The following is a 23,558-nucleotide window of genomic DNA, read 5'->3' as shown; positions in this document are numbered from 1 at the left end:
ATGCAAGTATGCAGGATAGGCACATAAATTTGTTATTTCAAAAAGCCACCTATGGACCTCTCAGCAAATAAATGTTGTTTTCGAGGGTTCTTTAACTTGCCGAAAGCATTAACTTACCCTACAGGAGGCAAAATATTCAATATCGCCATTCCAAATAGACTTGGCTGTGTATTTATGTATCCCACACAGTAAATAAACAAGCAAGAATGTTACTGCTGGAAGGGAAAAGTACAGGGATGCATATGTTTATTTATCACAGTCAACCTATGATTTTAAAAAGGATGGCCTAGTACAGTTCAATATAGCTGAAGTAGTTAAAAACAGTTTGATGTTGTTGAATTTTCTCAGTAAATGCAAGTGATTGTTGGTGAAAAATATTGAATAAACGATATAAACGACAGGGTCACAAATAGATGAGGTATTATCTAAAACATTCGAAAAATAGTCTTGTATCAAAGTAGATAAGTCAACACAAGCTAAAGTAATTGGCAACTGAATCACATACTTTTATGTACTGTAGCTTAGATATTAACTCTTTTTTTTTTAGATTACAGGCATCCCAAGTAACAATCATGTAGCCATCAACTCATCAAATGCTGTTTCTGTTGTTCTTATAGATCCAGTCATGTTTGGGAAACTGATTAAAGTATTTTTACAGCTTTTGTGGTCATTTTTAGTTGTTACTGGTATATTCCAGTCATACAATGTCGATCAGAATAATGGACCTCTGGGGAAAATTACAATCGATAAAAGATCAGGATATTTGTATGTTGGCGGAAACAATATTCTTCTTCAGCTTTACAGCAATTTAACTGTGATTAGTGAGATAGCAGTTGGGCCAATTTTGGACAATTCAATGTGTTACCCACTGCCTGCTTCATGTAGCTATCAAAGGGAGTTAACTGATAATAAAATACATATTCTGGCTATCAATGAACGAAGGGAATACATTTTAGCATGTGGTACTGCGAACCATGGCTTGTGTTCGGCATACTCATTAAGTGACATTGGGGCAATGAACAGAACACTGAACCCAAATAAAGCAACAAATAATATTGCCGGAAGTGTTAGTGGTAGTTCTTACTCAAATTCTTATGCCTTTTTTGGGTCAGATTATGGTCAGTTACCATATTCAGACAATCGTGTACTCTATGTTGCCATGGGGACAGCCAATCAGTCCTTACAGTATACACCAGCAATGATTTCAAGTCGAGAGGTAAAATATTCCTCGAACCCATGGAATATGGATTATTTTCTAAATTCTACTACATCATATATGAATGTTAATCCATCATTACAGTATAAGTTTCAATCCTTCTATATCTATGGATTTGAAAATAGTGGCTCTACATATTTTATCTCAGTTCAGATGAATGATCCAACAGCCTTTGAAGTTGAGAACAATAAATTTGTAACAAAAATAATAAAAATTTGCCAAGGTGACACAGACTATTCTTCCTACACAGAACTCCCAATCGAATGTACCCATGGAGACAAAATTTATCACATAGCAACGAGTGCAACATTTTCAGATTATGGATATTTGCCATTTGAAAAGTATTTATACGTTACTTTTGGAAAACAAGATGAACTTAATCCTTCTTCAGATAGGATTTTAGGGTCAGTTTTGTGTACTTTTGACTCTAACAGAATTACCGTGATGTTTGAACAGTTACAAAAAGACTGTTTTGCCTGTGGTCTTGGGAATGAGGTTGCTTGGTTTGTTGGAAAAAATCTGACTGAGGCAAGAGAATGTGTAAGAGATGTAAGTATGGAGAGCAAAAACCAATCAACAACTATTTTAATTACTTACATTTATGTAGAGGCAGAACTCAGGGATCTCACTAATTATTTTTGAAGACAGGTCCAGGGATCATCATGTACAACCATGACAAATTCAACAGTACAAAGAAGAAATATCATTGCTAATTAATATATTATTTCATTCTCCATGACAAAATAGAGAAGGGAAATGACATTTAATTTAGATTATTTTTTAAACTAAGGCTTTAAAATGATGATATGTGTACATGGCTCCTTATATCCGTATATGATACAACATTTTACAATCTTGATGCATCTTTGGACCCACTAGTTTTGAAAATGATGAGTCTACAACTCATGGACTCGTCGCAGTGAAAACCCTGGACCATAGAACATATATGTATTAAGCATGACCAACAATTAGAAATAATGAAAAGATAAACAATAGGCTACAATCACTACACCGTAAACAACAGTTACCCCACCAAAAAATTAGAAGGGATTGAACTCGGGTGCCATTTATGGGAGGGTAGGCAGATCCTGTTCCATTAGCGACACTGTTGTGTACCTCACAGCAAGTAGCTATCGTTATACCGTCACTTACATGTAGGTCAGATGCCACCATTGTGGGAAAGATGATGGGATTGTGGCTACGGCAATTAGGACACATCAGTGGTCACCTGTTACACTGAGATTCCATAACGGTTAACCAAATCATGATGGTGTCTATAAAACGTTCAACGGAAAGACTACAACTTTAGTAAATTCACATATATTAAGGAACACTTGGTAATATAGGTTCCAAGAATCTGCAATCCTCTGTCAATGAAATCATAATAAAGAATGTAACATCTTATCAACTGGGAGATATAACTCAATAGTTTAACAGGATAGAAGCTTTTAACAATGTCATTAAACTTCTAATTTTTTAGTGAGAAAAAGTGATCTATATATTAGTGGAACATGAAGTTAAATGACAAAACTAGCTATCTTTCATTTTCTTGAGAAGCTCCTACACAAAATTAAGCAAAAAGATTAAAAGAAATCTAAAATATCCAGTGTTACTACAAAAAATAAGAAGGTCATTATGTTTACATAAATCAGCAAATCTAAACCAGGGGAAATTCTTAAATTTTCTTATATACAATTTTGATATAAGTTTTTTGTTGTTTTTTTTTGTTATTGACTAACTTACATAACTAAGTAACTTGTAATTATATCATTAATTCCTGAATGTTTTAGACTGAACAACATCTTAGTAACTTTTGCGGAGGAAAACAAAATTTGCATGGTATTCAGGAAAGTACTAATTTAGCAGTCAGAGGCAGACAAACCTTAAAGCATTCAGCAATTTATCATGAGGCAAATTCTATCCTGTCTACTGTAAATGTAATAAAACAGAACCGAAAGAATATAGCAGTACTTGGTACAGATAAAGGTTATCTAATGAAGGTATTTATCTCTAAGCATCCATTCTAAATGAAGAGCTTGAATTAATTATATAACAAATTGTGTTTGTGATTAATAAACACAGTGGTGAGAACAAAATGCTAAAAATATAGAAGTAAGACCAACAAATTAAAGTTAAAACAAGTATTTACATGTAGATTTTCATGACCCCCTAACTAGGATATATATGGTTGTATTTGATGAGAGGACGATTTGAATTCTAAAATGATTAATTTTTTCATTTCCTTATATTCTAAAAAAGCATTTGACGATTGTAAAATTTCAGTTGTAGTTTAACTAATAAAACAAAGCTTCTTAGCCACTACAACAAATTATTGCAACTGTCAAACCCAGAACTGATGGGGGTAAAAAATCTAAACTAAAAGTTACAAGTGGTGAAGTAGAAATCATCTCAAGTTGTTTGACCGTTATGGAATATCTGTTTCACAGATGACGACGGATATGTTCCAATTGTCGTAATTACAATCTCGTGCCGTTCCCCCAGATGTGACCTACCGAATAAGACATATCACCGGGTTTGTTTTTACATGAGCAACATAACGGGCGTCACATGTGGCGCAGGATTTGCTTACCCTTCCGGAACACCTGAGATAACCCCCAGTTTTAAAGAGGTTCGTATTGCTTAGTCTTTGGTTTTCAGTTTAGTTTTGAGTTTGAATGTACCTCTGGTGTACTTCGCCTCCTTTTTTCACATATCTATACTATAGTTCTGTTATTCAACTGTTGGTTGGAATGGAATTTGTATATTTCGACAGTCCATTCATTGTCATTGAATTAATTAAATCATCTGGAACTATGATGCTATTTAGAATCCAACTTTGTACGATTACAATATATCAACTATATTAAAAATCTTTTAGGTTTAAAGGTAGGAATAATCTTTAACTGATTTATTTTAGTTTCATTCTTCTGTCAATATTGATATTCTTTGTCCATATCAATATGCTTTGTCAATATCAATATGTTTTGGTAATATCAAAATCATTTTGTCTTCCTAAAATTATTCTCAGATATTGATCTTCAAATGGAAGAAACTGTAATTGTTTGATTATTTTATGAACTATTCAGTTTAACAATAAGGTGATTTGGTATGACTGCCAATGAGAGAACTATCCACCCAAGTTCATTTGAAGTGGGTGTAAGCAATTATAGGCAAATATACGGCCTTCAACAATGAGAAAAACAATACCGTATAGTCGGCTATGATAGCATAGACATGAAAAATGAGAAACAATTTAATTGAGAAAAAACTAAAGGCCTTATATATATGTAAAAAAATTACGAAAAACAATATGACAGATATGAACCTAAGATAACCTCTGATCTACAGGCTCCTGATTTGGGACAGGCACATACAGAATGTGGTGGCGTTAAGCATGTCTGTTATATCACAATAAAAAACCCCATAACTGTAAAATATAAGGGCATACACTACAACAACGTTCGTTATTCATTATGACCTTTGTAGGTTTTAGTGAAGAAAACAGCAGCAAGCCTTCCATCTCCATATATGACATATGATATAACAAAGGACAGAAAAGTTAAGATTGAGCCTGGATCGCAAATTGATTCGTCAGGGACCAGTGTATTTTTTTGGTCAAATACTCAGGTAATTACCGGATACATCTTTAAAATCTCAATTTAAATGAATTATCAAGAGTGCATTCAACATGTTCAAGTAAAAAGGGCAAATAAGATCACTGTAGTATACAGATAGTTTTTTTGTGGCAATTTTCAACTGCTCTTGGTCTCACAGCTTTTGAACACATGTCATTACTGAATATTACATGTTGTGTTTTAATAGGTATCGTGTTAAAAAATGGGGAACACATTTAGGTGAAATGTATTTTGTTAAGATAGTAAAAAAACAAACGAAGGAGATGAATATATCCGTATTTGTTATCCTTTAATTCTATAAGGCCTCGATCTAAGTCAGTTATATTGTCAAGGTTCAATTCCAGACTAAGCGTTGATGTTAGCAATAAGTGAGTCATAGAGACCTCTGCAGGAGATGCTTAACTAAATCTTCTAATAACAGTTGAATGCTAGTCAATTGTCTAATACATGGTATTTTGTCAAATATAAGGATTGAACATGATGACTGTAATTTCTTAATAACAAATGTTCCTTTGGAACAGGACCGGTTTCCCATCCCCCGTTTTTTTGTGTAAGTTAGTGTTTAGTTTTCTATGAAATGTTTTGTGTTCTTTTTTGTCTATGTCTTGCCTGCTTTTCTTATTTTGCCCTTGCGTTTTCCCTTTGATTAACGAGTTTAGAATCTTCTATATCTTTTCTGTTACAACGAAGATAATTTATGCAATTTCATTGGGTATTAATTATTTAGCACGATTCTTTTGTTGTATACCTTCTTCTAACACAGTTCCTTCTTTAGCTCAATGGTTTATCAGGAAAAAAATCCTAAGCATATACCAATGATAATTATGGACAAGTTGCCAAAACATGTAGGTCAAATACAGCCATTGAATGCCGAATAGTATTTCACATTGATTTTATTATAATTACAGGTGACAAAGTTTCCACTAGATGCATGTGAAGTACATACAACTTGCGAGCAGTGTGTTGGTGTTGATCCTCTTTGTTGTGGCTGGTGTGGCAACAAGTGTACCTCACAACAAAATTGTAGCTCTGGATGGTCAGGACAGAGTTGTCCTCCCATTATTACTAAAGTAAGTACATATGACCCGTTAGAAGTGTATTTGTTTTGACACCAGGAGCTGTGGTTGATGTAAGAATAAGTGTTACTTATGAAAAATCTGATTTACTCTTGTTAAAAATATGAATCCTTAAACTTTTAGCTCTGTAATGGAGTGTACCTCCTAGGTTATGATTAGTGTGGCAACTAGTGTGCCTCATATCAAAGATTTAGCAAAGATATAGCTGTCCACCCATTTAATATGAATTAATTATCAATGAAAAGATATGTAGTTGTTCAGTTAGTGAAACCTGAAGACACAACACCAAAAAAGAAATAAATGAGTATGACCAATGGATATGTCCTATTAAATTGTTATGGTAACGCTCTAATTTGTACCTTTCCTGACACTCCTGACAGTTGTCTCTTTTTCCGTAATTATGCAAAGTACAAATGCCAAAGGAGAAAGGTATGACTTGTAATATAAAGGTTAACATATTATCTTTGACTATAAATCAATCGTTACATATGCTGCATATCAATTCAATTTGAATATGCCTTTTATTTTTGTATATGTATATCAGTATATGGCTTTTCAATTTATCTATCCATTTTTTATTTCAGATTTCCCCGATTTCTGGACCTACTAATGGTGGAACGCTATTGACATTGGAAGGACAAAATTTGGGTACCGCGTTTGCGGAAGTAAGGGAAATAACTATTGGAACAGACGTCTGCCAGGTTACAACAACAATAACATCAACAAAGTTAGTTTCAGGACATTGGCAAAATTTTGTGGGAAGTATTGCCTTGTATTGTTGTAACATATAACGTTACGATGGTCCATTGGTTTTAAAGTCATGATTTAAGCAAAAATATACATGAACTTAGGATAATTCATTAAGCACTGCAATTTATATGACAACATTTTATTTTTGTTTAAATCTGTACAGTATTCTTATCAGGGACCAGCATTTAAATATTTATTTGGTTTTTTTTTTGCTTTTACACCATTCAAACCTTATTGTATATAATTTGTAAATATCAAGAATGTTTGACAATGCCATTATGAGATGACGGAACGATTTTGGGTTTATATCAACGAAACAGCATTCAAACAACATATGTAAATAAACCAAAAAGGGACATTTAGAGTTCAACATACATTCCTTGAATAGTAGACACATGTCAATACTGTATGTAAAGCGTTAGATCAACACAATTTAACGTAGACTCAAAAGATCTGTGATTAACCATGAAATTCGATTAAGGACAAAAATGATAGAAAAAAGGACAACAATGACAAGTCTCCTGACTTTGAGGAGGCATGGTAATGTGTGACTGGATTAAACTAGTTAAAGAGGGAAAAGATATAATAAAGAAAACAATATAATCGTAGCTTTTATTCAAATTGGAAATTCGTATCAGATATACTTGAACGCCTCATCGTTGAAAGCAATTCCATTGTAAAAGGTGAATTTTTTTTTTTTTTTTTTACTTTTCAACACTTTTCAGTATGTAGCAATCAAATAGGATGTAAGTTCACAGCCTTTGTTTTGTTATGTTGTCTCGTTTGTATTTCCTTTAGCAGAGTGTAAGCTTAGTCAAATATTTATCAAAATAGTTAAGATATAAGTTTTGGCGTCATGCTTTTATCAGCTAATACTAATCACTAATAATCAATATCGCTTTTGTATTTTTGAGACTCTTACAATGATTTTTTTCTTTATTCACATAAAATAGTACTTTTTGAATTCAGAATTACATGTACTACTCAAAAGATGACTGTTGAATGTGAAGGACAGGTCAAGGTTATAGTTAATGATAGCAATAACACACCCTATCAGATAAATGGAGAATACACATCGCCTGATTTGATGTTCTCTTATAAGGTAACATATCTTGCATTAAAGGTGTCATTATACATCTGTTGTTTCTTACATACTAATATCATATAAGATTTTTATCGTTTCAACATTTTGAAATGATATTTTTAAGTCACTATTGCTGGGTCAAGGTTAAAGGGTTCGTGGTCAAGCAGTAATCCGTTGCCTTTTTGCTTACATTTAATTTGGTTTTAACCTGATGCCAATGATCTGTTGACAGCCTGCTTACATTCATTTGGGTTTTAACCTTATGCCAGTGATCAGTGTGCTGCCTGCTTACATTTGATTGGATATCAACCTTATGCCAGTGATCAGTTGACTGCCTGCCTAAATTTGATTGGGTATTAATCTAATGCCAGTGATCAGTTGACTACCTGCTTACATTTTGATCGGGTATGAACCTTATTCATATAATCAGTGGACTACCTGATTACATTTGATTGGGTATTATCTTTATGCCAGTGTCCACTTTGCTGCCAGTTTATTTTTGAGTTGGGTATTACCCTTATGCCAGTGATCAGTTGACTACCTGCTTACATTTGATTGGGTATTAACCTGTATAAGTGATCAGTTGACTGCCTGCTTACATTTGATTGGATATGAACCTTATTCCAGTGATCAGTTGACTGCCTGCTTACATTTGATTGGATATGAACCTATATCAGTGATCAGTTGACTGCCTGCTTTCATTTGATTGGATATGAACCTTATTCCAGTGATCAGTTGACTGCCTGCTTGCATTTGGTTTTCTAATAACATAAAACATGCACAAACAATCTGGTGTTTCATTCTTGAAACAACAGATAAAAACAAAACAAATATAGATAAATAGACAAATAGAAAATATGTGGATTAATCTTAACTTTTGATTATGTATGACTATTTATAAATATAAGATAAATAAGATATTTACAAAATTATGTCATTTTCTTTGCTCCAACATATATAACATGTATAATGAATAAACAACATTATAATATGAATAAATCAAATTTGGAATTTTCTGATAACTTTAAGCTGTACCTAAATGTTATCATGTGGATTCAGTAATGTGTTTTCTTATATGATAGGAAAAAGAGATAAAAAATATCAATACATCCAGCAATAAATAATATTTAGCAGAGGCTTTGTATATTCATATCTATAGCATATGACCTGGTTGATACCAATTACCAAAAGGAGTAGGCTTTATAAGGCTCGTATAGAGCCCCTATATTTCTGGCTTGAATTTAAATAATGATTTATTTACCATCATCATAATGTATCATTGCTATAACAATGTTTAAATAGGAAATAGGTCTTTTTGTCGGAAATTTACGAATAGGCGTTCTTTGCATGGTGCCACAAAAAAGTGCAAATTTTGATTTACCTCTATTTGCAATTAAACATATCCTATTTCCATTGGTGTTTTGTTTGCGAACAAAAACCTACAGCACATATGTCAATTAAAAAGATCTTTTGACATTATATTCATTATAAAAAAAATTACATATATGACTTGAATTATTTGTTTGTCCATTATATTTCTAAGGCTTGAATTTGTTTCAAATCCGGACAAGTTTGTCAAATTTCCTAAAATCTTGATTTTTCGGTGTTTTTTGTTGTTAATGTCAATGCCTTATAAAAATTGCCACCCAAAAATAGTTCTACATCCCTTTCTTACATGTATATTTACCAACTTAAAACACTTTTTTTTCTTGAAACGATGGACTAACTATTTGGGACCAAAAAAAACCGCCCTTATTTAACTTACTTCTTTGGATATAAAATATATGATATATGATTTCGAGATAAATTTTGCAGTCGCCAGAAGTCTACGATTTCACCCCAAAATATGGGCCTTTATCTGGAGGGACCAAGTTAGTGGTATCTGGAAAGAATCTGAATGTCGGAGCCCAGCATTCTGTTCAGGTGGCGGGACAAAAATGTGTCATTGAACCTAGGTCTGTACAGCATAGTGACTGAACACTTATTGCACCATAAAAGATATTTATTAATCTATTATGCCTGTTTTGTCTGTAAGGAATGGCCAGGAGAAAAATACCACATGTTAATAAACAAAAAGATGTATGATTACGAATAAAGCAAATAACCTACAAAGACCAAAAACAAGGATATGAACAACTACATTTCACTGTATGGCTTTCAACAATGAGCAAAACTAATACCCTATTACAAGCTTTAAAAATTATATAAATTCATCTGATATATTTCGTAGATAATTACTCATATCAAGGCTGTTGATTTGAATTAATGAATGAAACTAAATTCAGGTGTATGAAGATGATTCAATTCTTTGTGTTGTAGTGAACCATTGCGGGTCTAAAGTACATTCAAATTAACATCAACAGAAAATGTAATAGATCGAACGTCGTAGAACATGTTGCCTATTTACCTCTGTAAATATTCATATGTTATTGACCACTTAAAATTCTGAAATTTGTGCTCGCATTTAGTAAAGTGATTGTTCAACAATGGAGTAAAATGCTATTCTAAGGTCCATAATTAAGATTACAGAAATGTTGCTTGAATTTACTGTTATCTAACTTAAACTGCACGATTTTTTTGTGGAAACCAATCACTTCTCTTTTTTCAATTATTAAAACATCACAAACATTTCTGAATTTACAGTACATTAAGATTAAAAAAAATGTTGACATCATATTATATATCAACACAAATATTATCCCTTGATCCTGAACCTTATGACCTCTGTATATTCCTGAATGTCATATTTGTATCTCAATATGAATAGAGGAGATGTGTTTACCATATGTCAATTTTAATAAGAGCAACTTAACTATCCAGAAAAAAATACATCTAGAGTTCAACTATTTTATTCATCAATAGACAAGTGTTTATGCAATGTGTCAAGTTCTAAATCTAAAAGACTAACAATATTCTATTGGTTACAGAAGAAAAGCAATGTTATAGATTAATGAATATATTGAAGTTTGCAGATCAGATCATTTTCAATTAACTGAAAGAACTTTTTTTACTAAAGTCTTTGCAACACCTCTTATATTTCTATTTTGAACTTACAGTGGAAGAATACAGGGTACCAGTTTGACATGTCTGACTCCTAAGCTACTGTACAACAAACGTAGGAGGAAGCAAGAGACCAATAGTCCAAGTCCAGTGTATGATGTGTCAATAAGATTGGACATATATGGATTTACTTACCAATTTAATAAAAGTTACCAATTCTTTGAAGACTCTACTGTCACATCGATTGACCCACATAAATCTATACAGGCGTACGGCATATCTAGTTTATTTCCAGTGATTTCATGTCTTAAGGCCTAATAAAAATATATTTGTGATTTCCAGTTACCCAATAGATCCTAGTTTAAACCCCCCGACCCTAGAACTTTTTTTTCCATTTCTAAAATATAAGTTTCGAACGATCCCATGTTGTGGAATGATATTTTCAATAATTATATTCACAGACTTTTGTCATCTGGATTCCTATTAGAAGTATCCACTACGGCAAAAAATGCAACAAATATTTAACAGAATGCAACAAAAGTAATTAAAAACGAAACATGCAAGAAGATGTTGTATAATTGCCACTGAGACAACTGTTCACAAGAGACTAAATTGCACAGAAATTAACAACTATAGGTAACCGTACGACCGCTACACAATGAACAAAGCCAATACCGCATAGTCAGTTATAAAATCCCCCGAAATGACAAATGTTGGTTTATTTTTAAACCAAACATATATACAATGGCGAACTTTTAATAGGGGCGTGTATAATACTGGATTCGGACTAGGTGAACCCACACATTTGTTTCCGGATTTAAACAATACCAAAATTTGTTTTAAATTAAAAAAAAGGCCGATCTACAGAGCCTATTTTTTCAGGATGTACCTTGAACCGCACATATATTTGTATTTGGCCTAAATCTATACAAATAATTTCATTGAATGTTTATTTTTTTGATAACTACTAGGCGTTGGTTGTGATCATCCCTTGATTACTTACCGATCATGACTAGTCTTCAACAACAGACACGTTTCTATGCAATGTGTTAGGCAATAAATCACATAGGCAAAAAAAAAAAAAAAAAAAAAAAAAAAAAACCTCTTTAAAGTTAAACAAAAAACCTCATTTTATTAAGGTAAATTCTTCTTTAAAAGTTACATAAAATTGGAAGGAATTTAGTTATAGAATAACTAATCGAAGTTCAAATATAGAAAAATACAACGAAATATATATTTTTAACACAGTCACAATTTTCTTTAATGCAATGTCATCGGCAACATCTTGACAATATGTTGTTGATGACATTGCTACTGTTGTATGACGTCAAAAGAGTAAATTCATCGAGTTTATTTCACGTGGAATTATCGGTTTTTATTTCAATGGGAAATTAAGGTGATCCATTGCAACCAATGCTATAAACGCAAATAACTTGATTGTATATGTTCTGAACCATATGCGTATTTGGACCATGCTCGTCTGTTCATGATCATATGAGTAGTTACTTGTTTGGTTATTAACGGGCCAGACTATATGATTATTTAGACCATATAGGTATTTTTTCGAATACATCATAACTTTCTTCAGAGGAGCACACAGTACAATTATTTTAAGAAATATTTGCTGACCTTCTAATCTTAATCACTAAAAATGATTTAAAATATATAAGAAATATGAACACCAAAATAATAATTAAAAAAAAGAAGGTTAAATACCTCAAGTGCTAATGTGTAAAATAGTTCCCTTATGGTTTTACGGTTCTAGATTTAGATATGTTCTGACGTTATATATTTCAGAGTCGACATATAATGTTTTTTTTTCTAGTGGAGGAACAACTGTTACAGTTACTGGAACTCATCTTCAAATTATATCAGAACCAAGGATCATAGCTATACTAGAAGGTTAAATACCTCAAGTGCTTATGAGTAAAATATTTCTCTAATGGTTTTACGGTTCTAGATTTAGATATGTTCTGAAGTTATATATTTCAGAGTCGACTTATAATGTTTTTTTTCTAGTGGAGGAACAACTGTTACAGTAACTGGAACTCATCTTCAAATTATATCAGAACCAAAGATCATAGCTATACTAGTAATTAATGGTACTAACAAACAATCTGTTCCAGTGGTAAATATATTATACAATTAGAAGCTAAAAATGTTTTATTGTCATTAAAAGCTAATTTCTAAACAGTTTTCCATATGCAAAATTCGTTTGATAAAAAAAGGAAGTATGGCAGACAGGGGACAGAGTGTTGGTCAGTTATCAACAGTTTCAAGCTTGAATATCGAGACAAGAGAGGGCTAGTCGACTTATAAGACACTTTGTCCCAATCAATCAAATAATTAAGGCACTGTTGGTTAGTGTAAATGACCTGAAACATACCCTTACTTCATAAATTATATATATACAATTTTACAATTTAAAGCATTTTTGATAAATTTTATATTAGAATTAGACTGTTAACCAATTAAATAATTATGCCTAAAAACAAAATTTCTTAATGCATTAACAGCCCAATAATGTAAAATTTGTTAACAATCCTTTAAGTTGTTTGATCATCTAGGAACAGTTTATGTAGCTATGAATGGAACACGCGTGGATATATCTAGTATATTTTCAAATATCATTAATCACCATATATGTATAAGCCAATCATCAACACAGGTGATACATTGCAAAATTTTATCTTTATTTGTACTATTATGCCATCGTCAGTTAGTTGAAGTGTTTACACAATCAGGTAACAGTCTAACTGGAAACACTGTAAGACATGTATTTTGAAAAAGTAAAATTTTGAATCTGCATAAAGGTGCATTTTTTGCATTGGAGGGCAGAACGGGATTGGAGGTATTAAGGTCGTGTTTCCCTTCAATTTTGTGCAGGATGTAACACTGAAAAACTTATCAACCATTCAACCAATGCGTTTGAAATTTTAGTATGTTATTACTTAGGAAAAACTGGAGGTCAAGTTTGATAATTATGATTAGCATTTTAACCTTTCAGGAGTTATGATTCTTGATATATCAGAAAATTGCACTTTATGTCATTATCTTGCATAAGCTTTTGAACTGTTTAACTAATACTTTTAAAATTTATTATTTGGTAGTGATGACTAAATGGAGGTCAAGTAAGATAATGATGACTTTCACTTTTGCAATTCAAGAGTTACAGTCCTTGATAGATGGCAATTTCTGTGCAATAACATTTGAACCATTAAAAAATCGGTTTAAAACGTTTAATATGTTGTTACTGATGATGAAATAGAGGTCATATTTCATATTGACGATTTACAATTTTACCGTCAGGAGTTATGCTCCTTGATAGATTGGAAAGTTACACTTAATGTCGTTTCCATGTAATAACCCTTGAATTTTTCAGCGAATGCTTTTCAAATATTGATATGTGGTTACTAATGACAAAATAGAGGTCAAGTTGAATATTGATTATTTTCACTTTTAATGTTCAGGACATATGATCCTTGATTTATTGGAAATAGATACAGAAAGTGGCAGATCAATTCAGCTTGAAATGCCATACATTAGAAAACATTCAATGTTGGTTACCTTCAAAATACAGAAACCTGGTTTGCTGTCAATGTGACAGCTCATTTCTTGTTCAGACATGTCCACTAATATTCATCACAGTTAAATGCAAAAGTGACCATTACAGACTTTTGAAAGCAATTGAAATATTTTGCAGGCTTGTTACAATGCTTCTCGAGATGGGACAACTTTGTTATGTCCTGCACCAAGTATTACAGATGTCCTGGAGAACAATTTGCCTTGTTGTGGCTACAAATCAGTCTTTTTAAGTTTCATAATGGATGGGATTCAGTCAGTCAAACAACTTCCTCAGTCCATGTCATACATGCATTATTTCCTTAATCCTGTGATTCTTCCGTTTACTGAAGATGAACATATCAGATATTTCTTGATTACAGATGAGATGCTAAAAATTAAGGTATATTAGATACAGATAAATCATTGAATTAGATATTAGAATAAGTTTAATTCTAAATGCAAATAATCATATTTTAACAGTTAACAGGTATATTAAAACTAAGTAAATCAATCGAAATAGTTTTTATTATGATATGCAAAAGATTATCCTTTTGTTGCATAAACTTTGTTATGTACGAAATAAATGCCAGTGTTAAATTACAGGGTGAATACTTGAATTATGGTGTGACAACAAAAGATATGACTGTAACCATTGGTAACAGTGTATGTGAAGTGACTGTTATGAAGACAACTGTATTGTACTGTACACCCAAAGATAAACCATCATCAATTGGTGATAATGAACCAAAGAGAACAGTAGAGGTAGGAAGTATGAGGTCAATGGTAGATGACCCAGTGTCAATTCATGTAAAGGATTGTGGGATGTGGTTGATTGTACTGTGTACTCATAGATATACCATTGTTTGTTTGTTGTTAGGAAAGAGTTGAGGTAGGAAGTCTGAAGACTGTAGTACTGGTTACATACAGAGATTTACCTATAGTGGTTCATAGTACTGTATGCCAATTTTAACAAATCTTGGTTTGAAATAATGAATGTGAGTAACATTATGGGTCTGTATTATGAGTCTGAAATCAGTTTGCGTAGAGGTATTAAGACTGAGGTTTCAGTGCTAAATGTATGTTAATCTCTTGAAAGGGGAATTCCATTATTGGAAGTTATTACGATGTGTCACACTAACCATGCAAAAACTTAGAGGTAAATATCAAATTATTTTCTTCAAGGTTAAGAAATGGTAAAAGGTTTTCATATGTATTTGACGCAAGGCAAAAAAAAAAGAATTATCTTTCTGTCACAACAAAAATAGTAGGTAGTACGGTATTTCTTTCTTTTTTTTGGCAACATTATTTTGAGTCGTGTGGGTCCGTCTTACCGTGATCGGAGCTGTCCATTGGCCGAGTTTACACATATTTGTATTGATTGGATTATTTTCCTTGGTTATTGGTTGGGGAAAAATTGTGGTAAAATGTTTATTCCATCATACGAGTCGCGAGTTTTATTAAAACAGAAGTCATATTCAAGGTTGTGAACATTGGGACATATCTGACAATTGATTAGATTTATTGGCAACTCTTACTTCGCTTTTGACACGAGTTTAGCTAATTTTTTACTTTATGACGGAAAGAAAATGATCGCCGCTAAAATTAGGGTCGGTCGGGTAACCGTAATCATACGTATATTTTTTTTAGTTCACTGAGAAAAATTTGATTACCTTCAAAAGTATCTAAATATTCAATCTGAATGTTTGTTGTTTTAATTTGAAAATGACAAATATCCATTCTGTTGATGGCCAGAATTTGGCTTTTTAATGGAACTATTTCAATAGCCTTGCTTCTTTCTTAAGATAAATTTCTTCATAAGAGTACATTGGTTTAAAAATCAGCACAGTTTGGATATTTTGTCAAACTACGTTGATTTTGTGCATTTTTCGGACCTAAAAACTTGAGGAGACCGTTGGCTGCAACCTTGGATCCAAAATGTTCTGTTACCAAGAGTTGTCAATGATGGTTTGAATCTCTAGACACAAGAATGTTCTGGGTCTTTAGTGGCGGCCAAAGTAAATTATGCTAAAATTTGACCAAAACTGACAAAATCAAGCGATATCCAATTCTCACAAGTTGTTAAACCTATTTCTCTTATGGTCAACACTCTCATTGTGTTAAACTAAAAATTCCGCGAATCGTTCATAAAGTCTTTTGCACATGCCAGTATGACGTCACATGTCCCTTTCCGGTGTCAAACTTTAACATCAGACGTTTTAAGACTTTTTATACGCTTCAGAATATACTAAAATTTGACAAAAAGCAGATTTTTGGGTGAATAGTGTGAGTGTTTTGTATATTATCGAAGAAATCAAAGATGTCCGTTGCCAAAGACGAAATGTACATCGTCTTAACCTTTGAAAGTCATCAATGACCTAACGAATAGCCAATGGAAATGCCGTAATATCGTCTAATTATGCTGGATAAGCCAAGCAAATTAACGCAGATTTTCGTATCACTTTTTCGTATCACACTCGGTACAGTGTGATACGAAAAATATCTATTCCTGCAAGAAATAGATAAAAGGCCACATCCATAATAGAATATTTGTTATATCATTGTGAGGTCATAGTGAAAATAAGTTTTGTGTTTTTGAAGCACTTTTCTAGATATAACTTTTTGAATAACGCCCAAAGGCAAATATTTGAAAGCAGAGGATGTATGAATCTCTAAATGCTTAGGGAGCTATTTGACTAAAACAAACATAAAAAGAATAGCAAATTTCACCACTAAAAGTAAACTTTGCCTGAGAAGGTGTTACAACATGAACGGAATATGAGAATATAAGTTTTGGTAAAATTAATTTTGTGCACCAGTTTTACCCAAAAATATATTTACCTCACATCAACATAGTATCCATATGTGTTACAGGGTAAGACTCTTGTTTATATATTAGTGTTACACGTAATAATGATATCTCAAAATATGGCTTTTTGACAGTTTTGACAGTTTTTTCTCTAAATTTGAAGGTCTAAAGAAAATATGAATCGCTAAATTAAAACAAAATGCTGATATATGACAGACATATGTCTTATCATCACTATAGCGAATGTTTATTTGACTAATTTGATGTACATAAATATGTTTGCCACTTATTTAACTTGTTTGTTTTAACAGCTGATGTTGAACAGAGAATGTCAGAGGAACTCCCTAATGGAGCCGAGAGTAGATCTCCCATTTTGTTGGATGGTGACATACTATTGGTATTAAAGGATAAAAATCTTCTCATAGAGAGAGAATGGTTGACACTTGGTGAAATTGTCGGGAAAGGTATTTTTTTCATGTATCAGTTTAATAAGGCTTTCATTTTGAGTTAAATACAGATAAACTCTGTTAAACTTACCTTTATTACTTATAATTACAATAAAATGCTCTTTAAATTATGTCATTCACTCTTACAGAAATTTCTTTCCCAGTGTAGGAGTTATGTAGTTGTGACATCATGAAATAGGTATAAGCTTAATAAGACTAGACATACAACATTGGAATTATATGTCACAATGACACAGCAACACAGGATGATAGAGAGACACAAAAACAGACACACAAAGTGTTGTAGTAACACACCACATATGTATTCACTTATACACGCATTGTACCTTCAGTTATTTTTTAGTGATATATATATATAAATATATTGTTAAAACATCTTATCATTACAAAGACAAAAAAACGTTAAAATGATTAAAGCTTTTACTTAGAAAAATAATTGCATGTACAAATTGTAGAAAATCTCAAAACAAGAAATTAAGAAATAATGGTATTATTCTCAAACGCCTTTTTAGCGTGAAACATTAATATTAGTGTACTGTAAATTAAGAAATTATTGCATGTATTTATTACTGCGAATTTTTATGAATGAACATACATGCAAGTCTAATCTTTGAGGTACTAGATAAAGTTAAATAGAGATATATGCACTTGGTATCAGAATGCAAGTTCTTGTTATTGCGATACTAAAGTAATCGCAAAAATAAAGACTTTACAATAAATTCTGAATTTACATTCGTATGAAATAAATTTTTTTATTTTGTATTATTTTCGTTTTTAGGAAATTTTGGTTGTGTATATAGAGGCTATTTAGAAGTCCCTAATGTCAAAAGATCACAGCTTGTAGCAGTGAAAACACTTCATCGTAAGATTTTCTCTCAACCAAATCAATTTAAACTTGATATTGATATTGTTTCTGTATCTTTGCCTTAATTTCCATTGGGGAGCTCATAGACTATTTTCTACCTTTGCTGCAAAAAAAAATAATAGAAAATTAAGTCCTCTTCAGATGTTTCTTTTCTATTTGTTAGAAGTAATCTTTCTTGATATGAAAAATATAATATTACGAAGATTTTGTTATGAATCATACACTTGTTCATTTTACCTGACTAGTATGTCACTTTTTCATTTTCAATCTATTACAGAAGATGACCCAAGACAGTTAGATGTCGATAACTTTATTGAGGAGGCTTTAAGAATGAAAGATTTCCACAATCCCAATGTTTTGACATTGACAGGGATATGTTTTGGCATGGATGACATGCCCCTGGTTATTTTACCATTTATGGCACATGGAGATTTGTTATCATACATCAGAAAGGAAGAAAATGTGAGTATAAAACTTAAAGAAATTGACCATAACTGACAACATAATCATTAATGAATAACTGGACATATCATAATGGACCACATGAACGCTTACTGGTCACATTATACCTAAATACTGTGAACAGTTGTAATGTCAAAACAAACTAAATTCTTTCGCACCATTTTATTATAAAATTCAATTGTTTGTTACTAATGAAATGTATCCATGTTTTTAAAATGATCTGTTAAAATCTTCAATTTGCAATACTGCAATTTCAAAGTTTTCCCGCCTACAGCTCACATTTGAGTAATTTTGCCGCCCTATTTATCATTAGTGACCTTTGGATTCTTCTTGGAATAGAAATGAAACAGAAAATTAACCATTGATTATATGAATGTCTCGTCTTTTATAGAATCCAACTATTAAAGATCTGATCCTGCTTGGAATAGATATAGCTCGAGGTATGGAGTACCTATCTTGGTGTAAGTTTGTACACAGAGATCTGGCTACTAGAAATTGTATGTAAGTATACAAATGCTGATTATGTGGTTTGGGTTTTGCTCATTGTTGGAAGCTCTACGGTGATTTGTAGATGCTTGCTTTTGCATCATTTAGTCTGGTGGATAGTAGTCTCATTGGCAATCATACCACATCTTCGTATTTTTAAATGTATTGTTTTGAAAATAAGAAGATGTGGTATGATTACCAATGCGATGTTTAGATTTATTGATTATGTTAACTTAATGTCCAATGGAAAATATTTCATGATAACTTAGATGGAAAAAAATACACAATTACCAGAAGGTAGGTTTAGAATTGTAGGTTGATCTGCATGAAGGGTAGACGATTTGGACTGCCAGTACAAAAAGAGAATACATTGGGTTGGGCCAGAAAGTTTGGTTTACAAATCTCCAAAGAAGATAATTTATAGGTTTTCTTGCAGAGAGTGTGGCACTCTCCAAACATATGGAACAGATTGAATGTTTTCTTTCTAATTAGATAAGGGGTGATCGGTGATCTGGAATCTGCTAAACAGGCTTTTGGATCATGTGTCTAAAATTATCTATAACTTGTGTAATATATATGTCTTCCTCTTATGAATTTACATAATGACAAATAACATTATAATTGGTCGATTAATAAGTTTATGTTTACCAGAGTAAAATTTAGACTGCCTCTGGAAAAGAGATACAGTTTTTATAGTCTAATAAGTTATGAAACAGACACTATTTTACTGTGATAAATTTGTTCTTGTAATTTTTTTAAATGAACTAAAAATTTGAAATTGCAGGCTGGATGAAAATTTCCGTGCTGTGGTAGGAGATTTTGGTTTGTCTCGTGATATCTATGCCAAGGATTATTATGCAAGTGATAACAAGAAAACTAAATTGCCAGTAAAATGGATGGCCCCAGAATGTTTGGAGAAAGGACATTATAGTTCTCAGTCGGATGTGGTGAGTTTTTCTGAAAAACAAAAATCCCATCTGTTAGAAAAGTACTTTTAACAGTAATTATTCATCAGTATTATAGGCTGTTTTGAGTTCTAAACGTCTTCAAAAATAACCTTTTGAAACTTTTAGTGTATTGTATGTTAGATAATATCAGTATTATAGGCTGTTTTGAGTTCTAAACGTCTTCAAAATAACCTTTTGAAAATTTTAGTGTATTGTATGTTAGATAATACATATTCTATCATTTTTCTGAGTGATATTTGCAAGACTGTTTGGTCATTCATTTGAAAGTCTCCAAATGAGTCACAATAGTAAATATTATATTTAACAATCCATCCCAACATCATGAAAATACAAATAAAGGACACTTGGTCCGAATGAACTTCAAAGATACCTTTATCATATTGTAAAGAACTGTGAACGTAACACATGACCAGGTTTTTAACGGTAAAATCATTCTTTTTATCACCTGTTATATATTTTGTTAATGCATTTTTGCTGTTGATAACAGTTAATAAGACCTATAATATTTCACTGGTCATTTGGTGTTGTATTGTGGGAGCTAATGACAAGGAGATATCATCCATACCCAGACGTAGATAACTGGGATGTTCTACGATACATAAAGAAGGGTAGACGAATGCCACAGCCACCATTTTGTCCTGATATCTTGTAAGTACTACCTCTTATGTTGTTGAATGTTGTTTAATCAATCATGACACGTTATGATTAACCATAAGCCCTACCTACAGCCCAGTCCAGTAAAAATGTCGTTGTCGTGTGGCATTAAACATTTCCTAAAAGTGGCTTCACACGACATATTGTTTTAAAGAAATTTTATATTAAATAAAAAGGATCCGGAAAATGAAATTCAATACTCAAAGAGAAACCATCATCACCATGGAAAAAAATGAAAAAATATGAAAAGACAAAAAATGGTCTACAGAATATTGCATTAAAAACTAAAGACTGAACACAAACCTTACCAAAAAACGTGGATGAACACTGATTTTTGGTTTGAAAGTCAAATGTTCTCCACAAAGACTGCAATATTTCAACTGAAAAAGGATTGTAAAATGGTCAACTATTTGATTTTAAAAAGAAAAAAACCCAACATATCAATTTTTAAAATGTATATACATGAAAGCAGTAAAATATTAGAATTTAGTATATGTGATATAGATTAAACATACATCACTGAAGAGACATTGATTGTCCAAATGCACATCTGGTGCAATAAAATTATTTCAGTTTATGTTATATTACCTTTTGTTACATTCTTTGTATTAAAGAGTTTGGAAACTCTGTATTTTTATCTAAACGTAGGACTACTTCTGGCATAAACTACAGTTTGAATAGTTGCTGATAGTTCTTTAATTTCATTGGGGAGGAAAACAAGCAACAAATTACTTCAAATATAGTGCATGCACAGTTCTTTCCTGAGTTCAACCTACCTCTGAATAGTTTTCTCTGTTTGTAACCCTTACATGTATGGAAGGTAACAACTAATGCACTTAATAACTTTAGAAGTTTTAGTAAAACTCACGTAAAGCTATTCTTACTAATGACAATATGAATAGACTATATATTAAATGAGATAACTTTTTATATGATATATACATGTTCTATTTAGAAGAAGTCAAGGGAAGAAAAGGATACACAAAACGCAAAACAAAAAGTCTGTGGCTATGCAATGATAATTATAAGCCAAATAGTCAAAGGGCTATTGGTACTTTTTCGCTGCTTTCATATTAGTTTTTACAAATATACAGCAATACCATTGACGATGATGATGGGAGTTATTAACGACCTTGACTGGCCATAAAGCTCTCACACGGTCGGTGGAATCTTCTGATACCATTTACTCTTTTGCAGCATCACTTAAATAGGTTTTAATAAAATTATAGTATTGCCTATGAACTTCAAATTATTTTATTTACTTATACGGTAATCATCCACTAATTTTTTTGCAGATACAAAATGATGTCAAAGTGTTGGTCATTTAACCCAAATGATCGTCCCAAATTTTCAGAGCTTGGCCATGAAATGATAAATGTTTTGGAACAACAGATGAAGCAGGGCCAGCATACAGCAGACATTCAAAGTACATATGTAAACGCTGAAACTTGTACAGACTATCATTACCATGACAACAGACATCCAGCTGAAGAAACAGAAGCTATGACATGAAGTGACGAATTTCTTTTAGTTTGATTTAATATTTTTTAATTATGTCTACAGCAAAATATTTCCTTCCCTACACAGTACATGTTGATCTCAAAATTACATTTTGAAATTTGATATCTTATAGTTTTGTACTTTGAATCTTCAAAATGTGTTCAATATATGTCTGTGGCTTTATTTACAGAATTTGTAAAATAGTATATGAAGAATAAAAATAGCAAATTATATGTAAGATGTCAAATATATTGAGAATACAAATCAATAAACACTCTATGTTGAGAATAAAAATTAATGATACAAACGACATTTGTATACTGTAAATACAGTGCCTACCACAAAAAGAATTCATTTTTTAGGCCTTTAAAATAATTTTTATAGTTGACCTGCATTGATAGTTATAAAAAAAATCAGCTGCTGTTAGTGTGTATTATAATAATATTGATGCAAAAAAATACACACTGTAAAATCAGAAATGAATGCATTCATTTTATAAGGCGAATCCTTGACCTCTGGTAAAAAAGCAAAATCTTGTTACCGCGATTGCAAAAGTTTTATGAAGAAGAATCACAACTGAAACTGATACTGTCGCATTCTTTGCATTAATAAAAGCATCACAATAATTTCTGAATTTACAGTAGTTGGATTTCTATATAGATTTTACTTTTGTTAGAGGAAGACATTTCAGATTGTGTTATATGACAATCACATTTGGAATTAAGTTGTATAAAAAAAACATTCAAACCCCTTCCCCTAAACACAAAAACAACAATAAAAAAAACACACCAAAAATTCCTGACGAACATTATTTAAAAATCTACATATTATACATCCCTGTAGATTTGAAAGAATTAGATGTGATGAGAAACATATAATTATATTTTACTTGACTTTAGTTAAATTGATAAATGTATTGAAATATGGATGACTTTTTAAGAACGTCCTATGAAAGTTGTTCAATTACAGCATAAACACATGCAATATTTTATAAAAGGTCATTTTTGTTCTTCTGGTTTTTTTTC

General features: G+C 31.8%; 1 protein-coding gene across 1 annotated transcript; it reads left to right on the top strand.

Annotated features, from left to right (window-relative positions):
• LOC127721084 (hepatocyte growth factor receptor-like) lies at window positions 1-22,688 on the top strand. The gene is made up of 17 exons (XM_052227766.1): window positions 1-6; window positions 548-1,765; window positions 3,007-3,216; window positions 5,760-5,921; window positions 6,512-6,654; window positions 7,647-7,779; window positions 9,577-9,716; window positions 10,818-11,065; window positions 12,801-12,889; window positions 14,929-15,094; window positions 17,443-17,595; window positions 18,377-18,460; window positions 18,741-18,925; window positions 19,317-19,426; window positions 20,196-20,358; window positions 20,867-21,027; window positions 22,329-22,688. Exons 1-17 carry the CDS (start codon window positions 1-3, stop codon window positions 22,543-22,545), a joined length of 3,588 nt encoding a protein of 1,195 aa, XP_052083726.1. The 3' UTR covers window positions 22,546-22,688.
• The last annotated feature ends 870 nt before the right edge of the window (window positions 22,689-23,558 follow it).

Source organism: Mytilus californianus, unplaced genomic scaffold (genome assembly GCF_021869535.1).
Source record: "Mytilus californianus isolate M0D057914Y unplaced genomic scaffold, xbMytCali1.0.p SCAF_12, whole genome shotgun sequence".
Lineage (NCBI taxonomy): Eukaryota > Metazoa > Mollusca > Bivalvia > Mytilida > Mytilidae > Mytilus > Mytilus californianus.
The sequence above is the reverse complement of the archived record's forward strand: the minus strand, read 5'-3'. Positions and strand labels throughout refer to the sequence as shown.

What these genes read in the sequence shown, in the direction of transcription:
- LOC127721084 (XM_052227766.1), top strand. An exon ending in GTCCTCCCATTATTACTAAA is followed by an intron (nt 5,922 to 6,511) that starts GTAAGTACATAT and finishes TTTTTATTTCAG; the next exon opens with ATTTCCCCGATTTCTGGACC. An exon ending in ACAACAATAACATCAACAAA is followed by an intron (nt 6,655 to 7,646) that starts GTTAGTTTCAGG and finishes TTTTGAATTCAG; the next exon opens with AATTACATGTACTACTCAAA.